General features: G+C 40.5%; 1 protein-coding gene across 1 annotated transcript in view; it reads right to left on the bottom strand.

Annotated features, from left to right (window-relative positions):
* bmpr2 (bone morphogenetic protein receptor type 2) overlaps nt 1-18,136 on the bottom strand; it is a 34,620-nt gene that overhangs the window by 9,547 nt on the left and 6,937 nt on the right. The window contains exons 4-7 of the mRNA XM_022232810.2: nt 15,144-15,344; nt 12,104-12,667; nt 9,893-10,053; nt 4,920-5,067 (exon numbers count right to left, since the gene is read on the bottom strand). Coding sequence (XP_022088502.2) covers nt 4,920-5,067; nt 9,893-10,053; nt 12,104-12,667; nt 15,144-15,344 — 1,074 coding nt within the window. The remainder of the gene's footprint in view (nt 1-4,919; nt 5,068-9,892; nt 10,054-12,103; nt 12,668-15,143; nt 15,345-18,136) is intronic.

Raw genomic sequence — 18,136 nt, 5'->3', positions numbered from 1 at the left:
ATGGATGGGGTGGGGAGATATCCCACCCCTTCCGTTTTTGACAAGAGGGATGAGCCGTAGAATCATCTACCAAATTTAATATCCACCCCCACACCCAAAAAATTCCAAGGAAAGGCAAAAAAAGATACTGACCAGAATCCAAAATAATGTAAAGGAATGTAAAATTCACTTCAATGTCCACTGGAATCGTCAGGAAGGGAACTGAACTCTACATTGTACATGTACATGTACATGTAAATACTGCACATATACAGATGTGCGTAAATTCTAATTAAATGGCACCCCCTGGCAATAGAAAATGTCCAGTCCCTTCCCCCCCTACCCCCTGAGATTTGAAATTTCATCATCGCCTCCCACTTAATGACTGGATCCTATGCCACTGCCTACCTGTACCGGTATTTATACTAATGCCCAATGAAATTGGGACCCGGTGAAAGACATTAAATACATTTTAGTGAGTGTCCGTCACAAAATGAACTAATACATGTACATGTAAGTACATACATGTACATGTACATGTAAGTACATACATGTACACGTACATGTAAGTACATACATGTAAATGTACTGATACATGTACGTACAGTGTACACGTACTTGTCCTTTACAATGTATACATGTAGTACATTGTATTGTGGAATAAGACTGACTTTAACCATCACCCCTCCCCCCCAAAAAAATTAAAAACCTCCTCTTTGTTTGGAATGGTTTTGACAAAAAGTTCTGTCCAACCCTTTTTACAATGTATCTAAGAATGGACTGAATTTATTTTCTGGGGAAGATCTAAATACATGGAACTCCAACTTTTTAGTTCCTCATACACTGTACCAGTGCACATGTTTCATCCCAAGTCATTTGTCACATGTACTCGCATATTTGTTCAAAAACAAGTCAAAGAAAATTAAAGCCTTGATGCAGGGCAGTAAAAAAAAAAAAAGCATTCCTGTTTAATCTTGATAGATCACAAGAGCCACACATATGGAGTTTTCAATAAAGAGATCCACTGTACTACCTACATGTAGTATTAGTTATCACACGAGCGCAAGTGGTACACAGAATAATGTACATGTACATGTAGTACGTCCGTGTCCCGTATACCACGAGACCAAAGGCCGAGTGGTACTGTGCATGTACATGTTCCTTTGAATTTAAAGTAACTTTGGCAGAACTTTGTGCCTTTTGCTTTTAGTGTAAAAATACATGTAGCACGCCGCGTTGAGTGAGAATAGCTCAGTACACAGGTTTGATATGAACCGTGCAGTACGGTTACATGTACATGTACATATTACGCTGTTTGTTGCCATGGATGAACCAATCAGAATTGAGAATTCAAGTTTGCCTGAAGATACATACATGTACATGTATCCAGGGTCAGCAAAATTTAATCTACATACATGTATATGTCCCTCCTTTAATGTCCTTTCTGCTTTAAACTTCCAATCACCAATGATTACGCAAGTTCCAAAGTGATCTTATTCAACAGGTAACAAGTACAACGTACAGGCATTGGAGCAGCACATCAAAACAGAGCACTCTGTCATCGCTGACGCAGCTTACTATCATGTCCGGACATTAGTCATTAGGTGACTCAGGCTGACACTGGAATAGTACTATGTACACGTGAGTGCAGCACGCTGTGGGCCAACACACATACGGGTCTACTATGAGCCTTCGCCATACAGGCTTCTTGAGGCTCCTTCAGGTGTACTGCCGTCTTTACTTTCTTCCAAGGATTGGTTGCTCTCCTTCAGACATGGCTCAGCCACTTCCCTTTGCCTGCCCCCCCTTCAGTTACCAGTACACTGTTTGCCACTCGTTCTTACTTAGGGTTTTTGCTGTACAATCCCAAGCCCCTACCCAGTGATTTTGAAAGTGTGTGTGCATTTACAGTGTGCTCATGATTATGGTTGACTTTCCTGAATGATGTACATGTACGGTTTGTGTCAAGTTCCAATGGGCATGAGCTAAAATCTCCGAACAATAAGCTGTTCATGTAAATGTTAACATTGTAAAGTTCAATATCATTACTAACGTCATGACAAACTTAAGTCAACCAGAGTACCCGGTACGTGTAGCTAAAATATATGTGTACATGTACGTGTACTAAGTACTCTAGTACATGAAGCTACTTGTACAATGAACAGCACGCACATGCACAGACCGTGTCACGCCTGACTCAAAACTGTGGTCAAGTTACGGTAAATTTCCACCAGAAAAAGCAAACTGCTCTACGCTAGATGATAAGGAACATGAGTGTTTTGAAACTGTTGGTGTTATTCAGACACTGTACCACATGGAAGAAAAAGATGAGAAAGATGGTCAGATTTTGCTTCATCGTTAACAAGAGTTATCGCATCACAGATTTTGATCTGGCTCTAATGATACTTGTAGATTTTGATCTAGCTCTAATGATACTTGTAGATTTTGATCTGGCTCTAATGAAACTAGTGGATTTTGATCAGGCTCTAATGACACTTGTAGATTTTGATCTGGCTCTAATGACACTTGTGGATTTTGATCTGGCTCTAATGATACTTGTAGATTTTGATCTGGCTCTAATGATACTTGTAGATTTTGATCTGGCTCTAATGATACTTGTGGATTTTGATCTGGCTCTAATGATACTTGTGGATTTTGATCTGGCTCTAATGATACTTGTGGATTTTGATCTGGCTCTAATGATACTTGTGGATTTTGATCAGGCTCTAATGATACTTTTGATTTTGATCAGGCTCTAATGATACTTGTTGATTTTGATCTGGCTCTAATGATACTTGTGTCTAAATGAAAAGATCATGCCCAAGCATTACAGTATGAGCACTCAGATCCCGTCTCTCAATGGCAAAAACGACGCCATATGGTATTAACTCATTTTGTTGTTTTTGGCAGTCGCCAAAAGTCCAATCTACAGTTATCGGTACAAAAAAAAATGCTGTCTCATTTCAGAAAGTCCTGCTTTTCCCTTCGCTTTGCACCAAGAAAAAAATAATGACAGATCACCTCAGGAGGTTAGAGAGATTTACCATACATGTACATGTACCCCTTGAAGTACCTGTACATGTATTGCTACATGTACATGTACACTTGTAGTCAATATTCAGTAATACTATTCATACACCTTTTGAGTACCTGAGTATTAAAGCATTTGTGGGATTGCGATAGACTGGATGGGATACATGTAAAGGAACAAGTTGAATTAACACATGCTATACAGTACATGTACATACATACATGTACATGTATAAATACATGTATGTACATGTAGGTGTACCGGTGAACATACATGTACACTGTATTCTACATGTACATGTTCTTGATATGAGCCATCTCAGGCCACAGAGATGTATCACATGTACATGTATTCTTTCTCTGTTTAGTGGAGGTGGCACACTATAACAGGTGGTATACACTATCGGTATTGTAGGTTGATTTATTTATACATCCAATGTCAATGAATACTACAGTACTCGTATCTACCAGCCGGTGATTAGCTTATGGGTACATGTACGTGGACCAATACATGAAGTTGTACATGTACACATGTATTAATGCAATGTACATGTATCCCCAACGCATCAGTCACTCATGCATAAAGATGTACATGTACACACATCAGACAAAAAGACTTGGACAAGTACACTGTACTCACGAAGACCCATGCCTGTGACCACACCCATATTTCACTTCCCAAGTTGGGGGGGGGGTGTGGGAGAGGGACAAAGTCCACCCCTATTAATGAGCCAGGAGGATGTACATGTACAGCAGTTGTTGACATGACCTCCAAATCCAGCACAAACTGCTAGCGACTCCTTGCAGGCTGAGACTAGGTGATTGGCTTTCCTGTGTTTACTGGAAGGCCTAACAGCATAAAATCTTGGCAACGGGGAAATGGACTCGTCAGGCCAAATCCTCTTGGATTTCCGCTGAAATTTCCGGGGAGGAATTCTCCGAGTCAACAAAGTTATCAGGTACTTGATGACAGAGGGGAGGGAGGGTCCTTAGTATAGCCATTATTTCAATTCCAAGAATTTGGAGAACCTTCTTGTATATGTAAGTACCCTCTTTTGTTAGATGTTTTCAAGTCTAGTTCCTGTTTCACCAATAGCTAGTTTTATGTTACGCAGTAAAGGTACCTGATACCAGTAACTAAACAAATAGGGACTGAGGTAACAACGATGCCATAATGAGGAATACTGTCACTTAATGATGGCATGGAAGGAGGTTGGGGGGAAGACATTCACTACTGGTACCGTTATTTCACCCTCATGTCATTCTAGGTTGGACAAATCCATAAAATCACTGCTTTGTGCACAGAAACGTGCTGGAATATTGTTATTTTACTGTTCTGAATTTTCTTCCCTTTTTGTTGTTTAAGGGCAAGGCAATAGGCCACTGAGTGACCCTTTAGGTTAATGATTTTAACAGAGAATCTTATTATAAACTGAGAAGTCTCTTCCCTTTATCAAAAGAAACACGAACAATTTTTGAATATTTCCATATTGCTCCTTCAGTGCACTTTACCACACGTGGATGTCAAACTGTTTTCATACACTGACAAAGTGCAGTTGCACAAGAAGTGTCCAAGAAAATTTCACCCGCACCCTTTATGATGAAGGGCTCGAACGTGTCGCTATTACACCAAGTAATCAACATGTACATGTTGAGTGAATAGCAAAGTACCATGCCATTCTTAAAATGGGTCTAGGGGAGAGGCAGTGTAGACTTTATTCCAGATCGGATGAAGTAAAGTTTTGAATTCCAACCACGAAAGAAACCGCAACGGAAATTGATGACATCCGCAGAGACTGAAAAAGTCCAGCATCAACTCAGACAAGTCTATGTTGCTCCATGGATTTGGGAGGGAATTGGGGTTCGGCTGGAGGTGAGGGTGGGGCTGGGGTACATTTCAGCATGCCTACCTGGATACAGATCGCTGCATCTTGTCCCAATCTCCCACAGGACCAGACCCAGGGCATAGATGTCCACCTGCTTCAGGGCTGACTCACAGTCACGTAGGTTTACGGCACCATCGAGGACCTCTGGGGACATGTAGCGCACTGTGCCGACCTGTGCATAGTCAGCAAATAGTCAAACAAAAAAGGCACTATTCAATCGGTTTTTCTTTTTTTTATTTTTGGTCTGGATGGTGGAATGAAGTGATGTTGTTGCTACTGGTATAAGTGTACAGATGAGGCTGGTTGGACGCTTTTAAGGGACACACCTGTAAAAAAAATAATTAATATTGCGATTCTGCAGCGGAATTCAGGATAGATTAAATTTCCGGCCCAACAAATTTCCTAATGCGAACATATCTATGTATACTGGAAATTTGCAGATTCAGTTGTTTTTTTTGGGGGGAGGGGTAACTGATCAATCACTGGTAATGAACACGTTACAGGGAACACATGTTTTATTTGGCACTGGAAGGGGTTGCGTAACGTTGGCATTGATGTAATTTCATCGGTTTTCTTCATTCGCAATTTTGTCATCGTATTTCTGTCATCGCTCTTTTTCTATCACTCTTTCCTTGCTCTTTCTTCAACGATCAAAAGAGATCGATCGATCGATGTGTGAAATGATCGATCAATGTGCCTGTATCTAAGAACGATCGATCAATGTACCGTAGAAGAATAATCGATCGATGTTGAAGAATCAATGTGTTGCCATCAAGTTTTGCCTCTTTGGCATTCCATACCTGACCTCACAACCACAGGGGGACACAGCAATATTGACTGGGTTGCGCCTGAAACATACTGGTAGCATTCACAGAACACAGTGTGGGTGCTGGTACAAATACACTCCCATACATACTCACTGTGCCCCGGAATTTGATAAAGAGCCAAATCAGAACTAAGATGCTCCTGTAGAACACTGCAATTCATTATAAAAATCAACAAAAGCAAGTTTTGGATGCTCTGAGGGAACTTGTTTTTTGACTTGCTTGAACACATTATTTCAAAGATAATTCCAGCACCAACGGGTTACGCTAACAGTCCTGAATCTTCCAATTTTAATTAATATGATTTTAGCATATGCCCAAGAGCGTTAGGATTGTACCATACAACATCAGATGAACCCATTTAAGTTTGGTGAAGAAAAACCACAACTGCATACATGCACTATTACATGTACATGTACCTCTGGGATGTTTGATGCATGTATAGAGCTGACATGTACATGTACAATTACACATCCACGTACAGCCTATACATGTACAGCCCCTCAACAATGATGTCACACTAAGTACATGTACATGTACATTCAGTCAGGTCAAACATGAATCAGTCTATGGCCTGTATGCACATAATGAACGAAAGTGTATACGTGCATATTAAGACTGCCTAAGGCAGGCCCAACCATCTACATGTACATATATAGGTTAATCTTGAACTGCTTCCCATGTTTACTCCCCATGCAAGGTCAAGTTATTTTAGGCAGGAATATGAGTTGGCAAACAAATACGGCCTCAATCATCCTCCCTCATACTTTGGCTTCAAAATCTTTGCAGCAGAAGTACACAAAATTTTGTTCCATTTGGTAATTAATTGTTCAAGTTCAAGACAGTATGACAGTGCACACAGTTTTCTAACAAATACATGTATTTTTTGACGAGTAAATTTTGGGTACACATTTTCGAAAGAAAAACCCCAAAATGAGCACCATCTTCCTGTACTGATATCCAGAGCCCCTTACATGTATAGTACATGTAAAGAGGGAGTTGCGACATGGGTGTGTCAATTGTTGGAACCAAAATGGTGGAATATATGCATCAGTGCAAATGAACAATCAGCTTACAGTAGCTACATGTACATGCTGTACTGCACTCGTAACAAAAAGCCATTTTGGTTCCAAAGTCTGAAGTTGGTGTTACTCTCTCTAAACACAGCTCTACTGACACCACCGGAACAGTGCCCTCATTTGTCAGGAAAAGCATGGTAAATTGTAAATTTCTTCAACTTCCAGTGAGAGTTACCAAAAAGCTGCTCAGATACCGGTAGGTTTCTGATATTTGAGAGGAGTAGAAAATTGAAAAAAGTTCCCACATGAAATTCATATTGCGGACCCTCCGCAAGGCACATTTTCTAATGCTAACCTCCACAATGCATCCATGTTTCTTAGTTACCTCTGTTTCCCAATTTTTGTCATTATTTTGCTGGCCTGTTTATGCTGCTGAGTATTCTACATGTATATTCATGAGCAAAAACTGTGATGTCATCTTAGGAAGAAAACTCACTTACCAGTACATTGATTGTTGCAAGAAAGCTGCTGATTTTTTTTATAGATTTGATGGCCTAAATTTTCTTTTTCTTTGATGATTCACTGTTGTAACAATAGAAGTACATGTACATGCAGTTCAGGTAGCAATAAGCAAGCAAACAACACTCTCTCAGAAATTTGTTTCAGTGAGTAAATTCTGGCTGTCTTCCCTGGCCGACATCACAGCAACAGTGCTCTCAGTTGTCCAGGAAAGCATACATGTACACGTAGACAATTTTGAATACATTTTAACAAAAAGGAAAGTCAAATAGTTTTTGTACATTGTAGATCGAAGAAAAGAATTAAGTTACTGAAAAACTGTACCTAAAACATTAATCGCTGCCATCCTTTAAGCATCTGCTGTAAAGAAGGACACTGTACTCTACAGATCTCTTGGATGGGGGGCCCTTGCATGTACATGTACTGTACATGTACATGTACCATAGTACATACAGACAGTGTATAATTTAAATGTCTAGTCAGCCGTAATGCCTATGATGCTCTCGCATTTCAGAAACACCTGTTACTATAATTCAAATGGGTTTCAGATTTCAGATCAGGTGAATCTGCACGCGTGTAAGTTACAGAACATTAGAAGTCATTAGGTTTTTTTTCCTCCAAATTACAGACAGCAACAGCACAAATGGTACCAATAGTAAAATAAAATGTCCTCAGCACCAAATTACCGACTCATATCTTCCACTACACTCCACTCTGCAAGAAACCTGCAACACGTTCTTTGTACCAGTACATGTACATGAGCACATTATCAATTATTATCATTTATGTGTACACACATGTACATGTACTGGCACTACATGTAGTTCTCAGCTTTCACAGGGTACCGGTATTGCACTGGTCTCTTATAAACAGCCACAATGGCTTTCTCTTGACATTACTCAATCTCATATATGACAACATCATCCGATATCTTACCTGGAAGATTCTGTGGGATTAGAAGGTTTAGACAACATGTACGTAGTATGGTTAGAAAGTGAACTGTTTGTTTGCATGGGAACAAGGGGAGGTTACAGGATACATACATGTACAGTGTACATCATGTACATGACTAAGGACATACATGTACATGTATGTAGAATGTGGTAAGCACTTGGCCATGAAAGACAAAGTGCAGCATGAAATAGCCAAGGAACACCTCATATGAGTACATGAAGTTATCACACAATGATCACTGTCAAGAGCGTGTGACCCTCAATCACAGAAATTCTCGTTCAAGATCTATTTGGGAATTGGAGGGGTTGAAGACCTCTGTCAAAGGTGAACAACTTGGCTCTCAGATCATGTTGGGGCCACGCCAATTTCTACAAGTGCTCTTTCCCGTCAAGGACAAGCACATCCAACAGTGGGACTATTAGCCTACTGAATAACTGACCTTCAACTTTAGAAGGGGCAATTCAATGAAAAGTGCCCCATTTGCATCCACTTTCACTTTGCAAAATGTGTTTGTAGCATCCTTGATGCAGAGTTATTGCTGTGGGTGTAGAGGTGCTTTTGACAGTTCACTTGAGGCATGTAAGACACATACCTGTGTAAGGGTATATTATATTTATACATGTACAAATGTACATGTACGATACCATACAGGTACATGTACACAGATTTCGAACTTTCATACATGTAGTTTCAACAAAGGCACAGGTCGACCAACAAACAGTGATACACAATGCAATGATATTTTTGCACTGTTGGGCAGTTACACATACATATTTGAAACCTCGTCACTTTTTATCGCTTATATAAATTTCTCTGTGCAAAACTGAATTCCATACATGCTAAAGAGTGTAATTCTTGATGGAATGCAAATAGTCATACTTGTACATGTATGTATAGGTTTATTACTGGGTAAACATCCAACTTCAAGCTTTACCCCTAGTCCCCCAAGGGACCATTGAAATCTTGCATAACCTTGTTGGGTTCAGCATGGTAACCTTAACCCCCCAAAGGACCATTGAAATCTTGCATAACCTTGTTGGGTTCTGCATGGTTAGGGTGAACCCTAACCCCCTAGGGACCCTTGAAATCCTGCATAACCTTGTTGGGTTCAGCATGGTTAGGGTTGTAAGACCCTTTCAAGATCAGATTTTCGTTTACACTATATTTTTTATCTTAATTTGTTATCAAGCAATCCAAAACTGTTTTATGTGATCAAATCCTTATGGCCATTTGATTTGGCTCAAATATGGACATTCCACAACATTAAAGCAGTGGTGTGAGATGTCATAAAATGTCTCACCTCAAACACTATGGACATCCAGTAATATTGAAACAGCAGTGTGAGACATCACAAAATGTCTCATCTAAAACACTATGGAAATCCAGTAACATTGAAACAGCAGTGTAAGACATCATAAAATGTCTCACCTAAAACACTTTGAACATACAGTAACATTAAAACAGCAGTGTGAGACATCATAAAATGTCTCACCTAAAACACTATGGAAATCCAGCAACATTGAAACAGCAGTGTGACATGTAATAAAAGGTCCCCTAAAACACTTATGTGTACTAATTCACTTTCAAACACAACACAAATAAGTCTGATAAACATGTCAGTTATTTCACATATAGAGCGCCCTCTCATGGTCATGTACAAAGCCTATGGGCAGACACTCACATCAGTGATGGTGCTGTTGTCCTCATCTCCATCTCGCACCACGGACGAGCCAAACACTTTCATGGCGAAGCCAAAGTCGCCAATGACGCAGGTCAGGTCTGACTTGACCAGAATGTTCCTGCTGTTAATGTCCCTGTGGACAATCGCCGGCCGGGAGGAGCCTACAAAAAATTAGAAAAGGAGGAGGGAAAATGGCCAGTGACGGTAAGGGACCAGAAAATACATTTATCAATGTTGTTACATTCTGTGTGTATTCATGACAGAAAGCTTAATTTTTAATTAGCTGTAACCAAAATCCTCACATGCGAAAGCTGTACATCTATAAACTCTCTCTATAAACGGCTGTAACATGCCAGTGGCTTGTTTTGCTCTTTGCCAAGTGGACACGATGCAAGAAACCACACGTGTACACAAACGTTCCTGGTAAGGACATTCCTTACTTCTTGTGTAGTTCAGAAAACCCTATGAAATCACTCACTTAAAGTATCCTGAACTTTGAACTCTTCTTGAAAAAGCTGGATTTTTGTTGATGGTTTCCTTATTACCTGTTCCTCTTCCTTTTGCTATGGATACCCCTGATTCCCAAATGCCTCTGAACCTGTTTTTCAGAGAAGGGAAATTCTTGTCTGAACACAAGGTTCACACGATGAGCATTAATATTTGGACCTCTTGTTCACAGGTCACTACTTTAAACATATCGGTACACATACATGTACTCGTACGCAAGTTTGGCAAAGGCATACAGTACAATACGGGTCCATGCACATGTCCATGTATCTCAGTCTTACCAAATGTTTTACCAAATATATGGGTGCTGTAACCTGTACATGTCTATCAATAATTGAATATGGTGTAATGTACGTGTGCGTGTACATGTACATTAATTTGTAGGCCCTTGTCAGCAAATGGCCTTTTTAAACTTGTAACTGAATCAAATCACTCATGAAAAAAGTGAGTTCATTTTCATATTACTTGTAAAGCCGAGCTGACTGGAATACGGTACAATCGTTGTGCAGGTTGGGTGTTATTGATAGTGGACCCTTCACCTGCTGTGCCAACCAGTGTCAACTCCTCACCGCGACACTCACATGCACACACACATTGTACATGTACACATGTGTATGCCATAATTTATCTCCAGTCTTCACTTCAACCCCCCCCCAGACTGGCCTTTCCAAATGCCATATTTTTCATGGCATGATCCGACGCTGAACTGCGTACATGTACGTGTGTCTGAGTACATTCCTATGAGAACTCAGTCCAGGCAAGTGTGTGAATACTATGTGTATGAAGACATCTCCACTGTCGTGTACAGTACCACATGGAACATATGGCAGCATAAATGTATGGTAAATGTACGTACACGTACATACATGTAAAAGTACCGTACAATTTTTTTAGACTTGCATGTACATGTACAGTGTACATGTACATATATGTCCAAGCATATGTTACATACATACATGTACAGTACATAATCACTCCAAGCAGGAAAACTGCTCAACTGTGGTCGGCTTAACAGTAAACCTGGAAAATACAGCTCTCTTTGAGGGGTCGTGAATTTACACTTCCTACATGTACAAGTAATGTTTTGTTATAATTTTGAAAGCAAAAAATAATGCTCATGCACATGGATGTGTCAAGCTGAGGTACATGTATACATATCAAGTTGAACGTTTCAGCAATTTTTTGTCCCCAAAATATTTGAAAAAAGTCACCAAGGCCCATCCAGGGATTTTCCCTGCTCTCTGGACCCTACATACATGCGCTTAGCATTAGTATTTTTCATAAGCGTACTTCATCTCTACACAAATGAAATGTTGCCAAAGTTACTAAAAAAAATCCCAATGGTTCTCACTCGTGACTGTAGAAAAAATGCACACGTGCACATCTACATAATGTGCAGTACCAGTTCATGTACATGTACATGCTGTACTAAGGTACATGTAACTGTTACATGTAATTTTCCAGGAAACACAACAAAGGCACCTCTGAAGACAGCAAGTGTGGTAATCAATTTTGTCCTGCGACACGTTGAAAGGGTTAAGATTTGAAGCTTGCTCAGCAAAATACTGCCATATCAGTACACTGGCATTTATAATGCATAGGTGTGGTTTCATACTATACTTATCCTTAGATTTTAAACATGCTGTGTTGACAACTTTAACATGATTTGACTTTGACAGAAAATCAACCTGAATGGTATCTCACCTCCTTTATCCAGAGACTGATGAAGGTGAGCCAAGCCGGCAGCTGCCGTCTGACTCAGGCGACACATGGCCAGCCAGTCATAGGCGTTCTCCTTCAGGTAGTTCATCAGCGAGCCATGGGTCATGTACTCCACCACAAGTAGGTACTCCGGCCAATTGTCCTGCCCCATCCGCTCGCAGCTCCCCACAAACTTAAGGATGTTGGGGTGCTCGATGTGGGCCAGGCTGTAAATCTCCACCTCGTTCAGGTAGCACTGGCGTGAGGCGCCCGCAAAGATCTTGACGGCCACCTCATGCTCCTCCAGCATGCCTCGGTAACAGTTGCAGTACCGGCCCTGCCCGATTAGGTTCAGGACCTTCATCTGGTCCAGGTCCACGCTGGGCTCGGGTGGGGCGGCCTCCAGCATGCCCAGGTGGTCCATCCGGGCCTTCAGGCTGCGGGCACGGTAGATCCGGCAGGCCAAGAAGACCACAGGAACAGCAACGCAGAGACAGAAAATGCAGACCATGACCACTATGATGGCCGTCCAGCTCTCACTGTTTTGGGGTGGTGATGTTACTATGCCTGATGAGAAACACAACCACAGGATGGAATGCACTTGCAAACATGGTAAATTCTTAGGGGAGGGAATCAGAACTGAGGAAGCCAACCTAGTTTCCTCTCAACACCTGATTTCAAAGAAGTTTTCATCTTGGTCAGAGACAACTGTAATAATAATATCATGGCAGGTGTAGACTTTTTATATTTTAACCAACAATGGATTTCCAAGTGCTTAAGGCATATTTACATGTACATGTGTAAATCACTCCTCAAGCTCATATCAGGAGCAATTTAACAATCTCCAATGCTAAATGCATTAAAAGCAGAGCGCATTAAAGATGCATTCATAAATACATGTACATGTACCTCAGACAGTTCCCTATTCTTGACCGTGTATTAACATTTGATAATGCCCGCTGAGAAGTTATAATGCCTGCTGCATAAATCATGTGCTGGCACCTGGATATAAGACAGTTTACTCCATCCATGTTGGTCAAGAGTCTGCATGCGCCATGCGCGACCCAAGTCCATACATGGAGATTCTTCTGGACAATCTGCACAAGGAATATATCATAAAATGGACGGGGGGTGTTCTGGAAAATTAAAGTAACGCTCTAGAACAAAATCACTGGAAATCTATCATGCACTGATTTCTTTTGACTCTGACTAGATGTGCCTGACCGGTCTTACACATTAGTTTAAGACCGGCTCAAAAGAGTGACCGCTGATAATGCCCTAACCTGCAGCTCAGGCATTAGCTGTGTCCATTCTCCTGAGCCTTAATGGCATGTTTAAGACCAACCAAGCACATGTCTATCCCTTTGCTAAAAGCAGAGAGCATTACCCACTTGCCGCCGGGGTTGCAGGTACCGGAACCGTACTCTTTATACGCGTGGCCAGGGTCTCCGAAATCGGACAAAGGGAACTGGGTCTTGTAACAAAAGCCTGTACTAGTAATAAAAGACCAGGCTGCTGGACATTACCAACATTTTTTCACTCTCAATGGTGGAGATAATCCGGCATCTGGGCTCTTTTTACAAGGCAGCAGGCCTGGCTGCAATACTCCAACGTAACGTACAGTCATTTGCAAAAGTTTAAGACCACCTGGAATTTTATTGGTATTTCTGTCACTGGGCCTGCATTACATTGTCTCATTGAATGATTACTTAACATGTTTTTACAGTTGTGCATAACATCAGTGTAGTGCTGTATACCCATTTGAATGGAATTTTTTGCAAAGGCAGGTCTTGTATGACATTTTGTCTGTAAGGCAGCTTGGGGAAAAAAGCCAGTATAAGCAATCAGAAATAAAGGAGGGAACACTGAATATTAGACTGTTAACATGTCAAATCATGGAAATGTAGTAAAAAATTTGTTCAACCAAGGTGCCAACGTTACACATTGAAAATAAATATAAGTTGCCATGATTGATTGGTTTAAGTTTAGTTATTCTTCGATTGAATGTATTTTCTATGGGTAGTCCTAAACTTTTGCAAATGACTGGAGTTACCTCTATGGTTTTCATTTGCGACCTACCCTTATTTTTAGCTCTTACAAAAAAAATTTCATCAACCCTCTACATATTCTGGCATTTCCAACCTAGAAAAATCTTTCATTTTTGTGCCACCGACCCTGTCTACAACATAAAGAAAAAAATCATCATCTTAATCCACAACCGATTGATCCAGCCTCCCCAAAGATAAAAAATACAAGAACCATAGAAGGAACTGTGCTCGTCGCATTTTGATTCCGGGAGCAAATTCATTGATATGACATGTTAATATTTGACTGAAAATGCATCCAAAGTTTGTGTGAAAGCTTAAAATGTCATTGCGAAGAGGTTGAGAAATCTTTCACACTACATGTAATTTATTGGAGGAACGGGAAGGTGGAAAGGGGTTTTTCATTCTGCAAGTGGTTTTAATAGTCACATGAGAGTCGTTGAAACACGGGTTTCATGACCGAAATGTTCGCCGACTACCGAAAAGCAGTATATCATTTTTTTCATTTTTCTAATGGCAGGCCTACTCTTTTAATATATCCCAAATGCTTATTACACCGAATCTTCCAATTCTGGGCATTATCATGTTCGTGACTTGTGAAGGTGTTTCTGTTGGTGACTTCTTTCAAGGTCTGAAGGTCTAGGCGTTATGCGTGTTTCAACATTAGGCATCGAATTACAGCTTATGTTTGCACATCATTCGCAAAGAGGGGCCGGAGTTTCGCAAACAGTGCTTCACGGTTCTCCCTTACTGCAGCGGCAGAGTCTTCGAGAATCGACCTTTACCTTCGCGAAACAAAGGACTCCCCGGACAAGTGTTACATTTGAAATTGCACCCAATTCGCGAAGAATTCTTCGCAGTAAATCGATCGCGAAAAGGTCCTCTATTTCTGAGCGTTACTGTACATGTCAAAACCTTACATTCACATTTCCAACGTGAGAGATGCACAGTGCCTGAAACATGTGCAGAGGCGGCAGTGAGAATTTCAACCAACTCACCGTCCGGTCTGATGGGCATGGGCTTCGTGTGCGGGACGGGTACGTAGCTGCTGCTCACGTTGGCATTACAGAAGTCTCCCTTACAGCAGCAGAACTGACTGCTGACATTGTGGGCTCGTTGAATGGAGTCAATGGGTGGCATGGACGAATTACACTCATCCTCCTTACAGTCATGCTCCGTTGATTCAAACCTCCAGCAGCCTGCAACAAGGATGGATGGAGTACACTAAATAACATCAGATACCATTGGATAATTACATGAGTGCTTTTCAGATCCTTGCCCGGTGAGGCTCACATCTTGGATACTGCAGTCCCATGCAGGAAACATGTAGGAGCACACAGAATATAAAGAAACCATCTTAGCCAATAAAATCATTGCAATCCTTTAAAACAGACTTTCAAAAAGTTGACATTTTACCTCTGACAAAGATTCTGTTACGATAAAAACATTTTGCCCTCTAACCTTTATGTGTGTCCTATTGCATGATTTAATTAGGATCACTGTAATCAGTAATCACAAATCCTAATACATGTACATGTACCGGTACTCTTAGTTTCCAATGTTCAGATTCTTGGAGAAAGAGATGTCCAAGTACAAGTGTAATTAGCCTTCTTGTGCAGTGCAGTGGATACCTGTCCATGGCTGAGCTCACATTAGATCACATCATGAAGACCAACAAAAGTGGCATAACATTGTTGGGACAACTGTTTCTGAGCAATTAACATGTATGTGCATGTACCAATATCTCTACACATGTACAAGTTAGACAAAAACGCTGAATTCAATTTCAAATGGTGCTTCTTACATGTATTTTGAAACTACATTGTACAAGCTAAAGACAAACATCTTCACCAACAGTTTACAATCGATGCCACACAGTCCAAGTAAACAGACTGCAGTCTAGCAAATAAAAATATCAAGTGTGCTGGTATCATATAATAAATGGTTTGGGGACCGTGAACAACATGAATTGCAAGAGTACTGCATGTCAGCACCGACCAAGCAGTCATTTGTCTGTTTGTGTTAATACGGGCAGCTGAAATAAGGCAAGCTTTTCCAACCCAATACACATGTACGTTGTACAAGTACATACCAGCATGTGCTGTACGGTTACATGTACATGTTGTAATGTAACAGAACATGTACATGTACCTTTGTTTAGAATGTACAAAAAACAAATACATGTACATGTACATGTGGCACCGAGTTTCATGATCATTTTAAAACAGCTTTGCTAAAGAAACAAATGTACATATAAGCAGAGGGATGGGCAAGTCCTGAGATGGATCTTAATCAGATTAAGCTGCATAACCAGATTTCAACTGTGTACAGTACAGTCCAAAATATGGTGAAATGGATTCAGCTAGTCAGCCAAATGCCAGGGGTAATACTGCGACATACATGTATACCAGGTACATGTACATGTACCAGTACATATACATGTTGTAAATTACACTGGGAAGCAAAACACCTTCAAGAAATGGATGGGAAATTACATGTACCGGTACATGTAGGCCATGACAAAAAGGCTTACAAGTCAGTTCCATGGGTGAGACTTTTCTTTGAAAGCTTCCGAACATGTACATGTACATGTATGTACAGTATGTATGTACTAGTATCTTCTGTCTACAGTGCATATACATTGTATTCAAACAAATCCATTGTATACATGTACAAGTAAGCCTGTACACTGTAAAGGTGTATCCTTGTTTAATTTTGCCATTACTAGTAATGTTTACATGTACGTGTATATCGTAGAAACAAGTGTTAAACATTTATGGGTACCATACATACTGGTCAGTGTGAACATAACAGAGTTTTTACAGAATGGTGCACCGCTCCATGTATATTGTACATGTAATGTGTGCACAAGTACCAGTACATGTACAATACATGCACATGTATCAATGGAAGTACATATACTGTTTTCAAGATGTATTTCAAGATGAGTAAGCTTGTGAGGTTTTTTCGCAAGCTCTCGGACAAGCACTGAACATACAGTGTTTATTAATATACGTTGGGTAAGGGCAAACCCGTTATATATAATTATACATATACTGTATGGTACATGCACCTGCCAGTAGTGTGCACTGATGAAGCATAAAAATATACTGTACATGTGCATGTACTTTGAGCTGTTCCAAGTACTGACTGAAAGTGATGAGCAATCCTCTGCTCACAATTGCCCACTGGCCAAACACCACAGCCAAGCCAAGAAACACTTCAGGCCCCGACAATTATAATGGGGCAGTAGATTGATGAGTCAGGAACGTATCATCCAAGCTACTGTACTAGAACATGTGCGTATACAGGTATGCATGGGCACCGTGTGTACACGTACATGTACATTTATACATGTCTTGAGTCTTGAGGGAGGACAAAATGGGTGCAATACAATTACGATGACACCTGTGTATGTACGCGAACAATATGTACTGTACGTGTACATGATATGACATGTATATCAAACTACATGTACTGTATAGCACAGCATGTACATGTAATCTACATGTACACTGCACATCTACATGTACATGTACAATGTACATGTACATGGTACGAAGTAATTACATGTGCATGCACAGAGTACTGATGCAAGTACCCCCTCCCAGTATCTGCATTGTGAACAAAGACTCAAAGCATCCAAATATATGTATGCTTTGATTAACGTCCATGCCAATTACACTGAAGGCCACAGTCCCGAAGGGTCAGTCCACAGATATCTACTCAATCCAATGATGAGCTTGTTTTGCACGTGTTCATGGGTCAGAACAACAAGAATGTAAAAACTGGACACCTTTTTGAGAGCTCTAGCCAAAATCTGCAAATGTTTTCCATGGGTCTGGAGTTTTTACTTGCCTACTTGGGCATGTTGATGTAAATGCACATTGTACTGTACATTTGTACTTTGACATGTTCTGTATTAGCCCACACTACATGTACATGTACATTTATGTCAACTGTATGTACATGTACATGTTTACTTTCCATT

Source organism: Acanthaster planci, linkage group LG08 (genome assembly GCF_054643075.1).
Source record: "Acanthaster planci isolate LZ-2023a linkage group LG08, COTS_SCS, whole genome shotgun sequence".
Classification (NCBI taxonomy): domain Eukaryota; kingdom Metazoa; phylum Echinodermata; class Asteroidea; order Valvatida; family Acanthasteridae; genus Acanthaster; species Acanthaster planci.
This window is presented reverse-complemented; position numbering and strand designations above follow the sequence as displayed.